Here is a 3,501-nt window from a genome sequence, read left to right as displayed (position 1 = left end):
TTAATGTTAGAAATATTATTTTTTAATATGGATTTAAATCAGATCAGTTATGTTATACCTCCCAAAAGAATTCAAACAACTTAATTTTGAAATGAATCAAAATTTGAAAAAACAAAAAGTTTTGGCGTTTTGAAATTAAATTGGAAAGAACCCAAAACGCCAAACCAAAAGCAAAGTCCAACCAAATTCCATCGGACTTTTGAATTGTTTTTGTGTGTCTCCAAATGGCCATGAAACCTTAATCCAAGCAATCCTCCTGTCCTCAGCATACTCCTTTTTTTTTTTTTACTCTCTCTCTTCATTTTTATATATATATATATATATATATATCTTCCTCCATAAGCAAACTTCACTCCACTCAAACCACACTCGATGGCGGATGTTGCTCTCGAAGGAGCTGGCTTCTGGTTGCCCGCAGAGTTCTTCGAAGACGATGATGTTGATGATGTCCACCAGAACCAAGAAAGGCTCGCTAAACCTAATCTGGGCTCCGATTTCTGCTTCCCCACCGAGTTTCCTTACGATTTCCAAACTCAGAATCGCCAACATGTTGAGGTACTCGCTGTTTCTGCTTTGATTTCCCTCGATCTGTGCAAAATTTCTCTGCATTTGAATTTTTTCTTGGTTTCTGGGTTTTGGGTTTCTTTTATTTAACAGAAGGCTGCCTGGGTGATGTCTACTTCTCCGCAATCCACACTGGGTAACTGGTCCGGTGGGAGCACCGGCGGCTCGAGCATCGGAAGCCCAAACGGCGCTCCGCCGCCTTCGACTCCGCTTTCCGGGAAAACCGAAGACGCCGTCGTCGATCTCATTTGCAAGGCCGTGGGCCAAGTAGCGAAGCTGAAGCTGAATTCCGGCGACGGGCTCAGGACAGCCAGGAATTTAGGCCTTGTATACCCGCCGCGAAGCCCGGCTCATATCCAGTACTCATCGACCAGGACCCCGAGCCCTTCCATTTTCCAGCCTACGCGGGTAAAACCCATTTTTCTTCATTACAAATTCTGGCAAAAATTTTAGGCTAAGGCGTCTATTTTACATCCACAGGCTCCGGCTCCGCCGCTTACGGCGAAGCAAGAGAATCCGGGCGGTGGAATGTGGTACGGCCCGCAGCAACAAGTGTACGATTACAGGGGTGGAAAGGCGGTTGGGAGAGCGGACCAAGCTGCATGGCCCGTCAAGCAAAACCCGACTCGAGACATCGGGTCGGGTAACCGGAAATTTTTGTTGGGCGGACCCGGATGCGGCGGCGGCGCGGCGTCCAAAAGGGAGTGCGCCGGCACCGGAGTGTTCTTGCCGCGGGCATATGGGAGTAGCAGCTGTAACGCTTATTCTTCAGAATGTCACAGGAAGCCAGGTGAGTTTACAGCTTAGTAGTGACTTTTCATTTTCTTGAAAATAAAATTTTTAAACTTTAATTTTCATTGCTTGCTATTATTATTTTTTTTGCAAAAAAAATAAAAATTTTAATTTACTTCGGGAATGTCACATTTAAGATTAAGAATTAGAATATTGATTTATTATAAATTAAATTTCATAACTTGAGATTGATATTGATGTATTATTTTATGTTACACAAGGAATTGAAGATGTAATTATGTGAAAATTTTTGAATTCAAATTTTTTTTCCTGCTTTTGGTTTTTGTCTGGTTATGTGGATATTACGGAAAAGGATAATTGAAGTAGACAAGAGATTTTGTATTCATAGAATAATATTATCTTTAATGGAGACCCTACCGCTGACCAAATCATGGGCCCACTTTTATTTTTAAATACTTTGTTTTGGAGCCAAAAAAATAGTCAAACTGTTTCTTTGCCTGCGAATTTAAATTTAAAAGATCTCATGAATTTGTTTATTATATATTGTTTGTATTCTCAAAATAGTTTCTTGTGCTCTTTTTTGGATTGCTTTTGAACAAATCATAGTTTTTTTTTTGAGAATGAACAAATCATAGTTTTAGAAATAAAACTATTTATGTTCTTGTTCCATTTTTGTGCTACTCCCGGCCCCAAAAACTTCTTTTAAGAGAGGATAGGACCAGTCTTTGCTTGCTCTTTTTTATATCCAATTCTGACCCACAAGTTGGACATGTGAAGAAATCCCATTTTCATGCAAATATTATTTTACATAGGGAAAAGTAACTAATTTAGGTAATAATAATCCAATTAGAATATTGGGTTTCATATAGTTAATATAATTAGAATTTTTACGAATTATAGAGAAATATCATCTGAATGGCATACTCAATTATTGGTATAATGCTAACAATATGTTCATTCCATATAAAACAGTGTATCCCACATCTTTGCTTCAAGAAAGAAATGTTGATCCCCTTTTCAAGAACTTCGAAAACATGAAAGCTGATTTGGTTCAATCTCTGCCTCGGCCTCAGCCGGAGATCACTCGTTTCAACGGAGGATTCGTATCAGATTATGGTATTATGTTATCGTTAATTATATCATTCAAATTTCAAGCTTATTTCGTGGCACAATACGTTTTGTTGCTTATGTTCGGGGGTTTTTCGTGCAGATCTACTCGTGGCTCGTAGGAATTCAATCATGTTGCAGTACCAGAAAAGCCTTGTACTATCGGAGAAATGGGCGACGGGTTGGGAAAATTACCTTTTTCAAGAGTGGAACTAGTGATGATTCCACGCCCGTTCTTGTTTCCATGGGGGAAGAAAGTTGCAAGGTAGAAGTTAGATTTTCAATTATATTATGAAGTGTGTGTACTAGGAAAAAAAATAATGAAGAATAATTAATAATCCAAGAAAATATGTATAGGGAAAGGAAATAATTTGGGCTTGGGGAGGGTGTTTTATTTTGTTGTGGTTCTTATTATTGTGTTGATTTATTCTTAAATAATATATAGTTTTTAGGTGTGATTTGGAAATGTAGAAACGGGACTTTCACTTTGTTGGTTTTTGGTATTTTGGAAATAGTAGTGGAAGATATCCACCACCCTCTCCTCTTGTGATGTATTGGTAATAGTCAGTTGTTGATGTATAAAGTGAAATAATGAAGGGGATTTTCTTGTTAATTTATGCGGAGTGTGATTATTGATGTTTATTTGCTTCTTTTTGAATTTTTTTTTAATGTTGTACCGAGTGGATAAGTTATATGGTATTTACGATTATCGTATAATATATCAGTTTTCAAGTAATAGAGTGCTTAGAGTAACCAACTTTGTTCTTTTTACGAACTTGTTTAGTCTTTTTACGAAGGCAGACAAAAATGCTTATTCGATTTTATAAAAATTAATTTTAGTAATCGGAAGCAATAAAGGTTTTCAAAAATGGCTATAGTCAAGAATGGCTGAATGGGTTGGTAAGGGTTTTCTAAAATTGTTGTGATTTTTATTATTTGAAAGCTGGTTTGTTTTTTTAACGTCAAAATAAATTTTCCAGATTTGGTTGTATGACCCTAAAAAAAGTTACTAAAATATTTAATTTAATCATCCAATGGAAGAAAACTAGGCTATAAAATGGAATTTTAGCCCAAAAA

At 37.0% G+C, this 3,501-nt stretch overlaps 1 protein-coding gene across 1 annotated transcript; it reads left to right on the top strand.

Annotated features, from left to right (window-relative positions):
- Positions 1–309: 309 nt before the first annotated feature.
- Positions 310–3,046, top strand: LOC140867293 (uncharacterized). Its single transcript, XM_073272370.1, has 5 exons — positions 310–555; positions 658–972; positions 1,045–1,354; positions 2,290–2,433; positions 2,528–3,046. Exons 1-5 carry the CDS (start codon positions 373–375, stop codon positions 2,638–2,640), a joined length of 1,065 nt encoding a protein of 354 aa, XP_073128471.1. The 5' UTR covers positions 310–372; the 3' UTR covers positions 2,641–3,046.
- Positions 3,047–3,501: the final 455 nt, after the last annotated feature.

The sequence above is a fragment of the Henckelia pumila genome, chromosome 4, assembly GCF_033568475.1.
Source record: "Henckelia pumila isolate YLH828 chromosome 4, ASM3356847v2, whole genome shotgun sequence".
NCBI classification, from domain to species: Eukaryota; Viridiplantae; Streptophyta; class Magnoliopsida; order Lamiales; family Gesneriaceae; genus Henckelia; species Henckelia pumila.
Note: the sequence above shows the minus strand (reverse complement) of the source record. Positions and strands in the feature narration are given on the sequence as shown.

Bases quoted from the DNA above. Each gene is read 5' to 3' on its own strand.
- LOC140867293 (XM_073272370.1), top strand. From the start codon at position 373: ATGGCGGATGTTGCTCTCGAAGGAGCTGGCTTCTGGTTGCCCGCAGAG. The intron at 556-657 runs GTACTCGCTGTT...TTTATTTAACAG, and splicing joins AGAATCGCCAACATGTTGAG to AAGGCTGCCTGGGTGATGTC. The intron at 2,434-2,527 runs GTATTATGTTAT...TTTTTCGTGCAG, and splicing joins AGGATTCGTATCAGATTATG to ATCTACTCGTGGCTCGTAGG.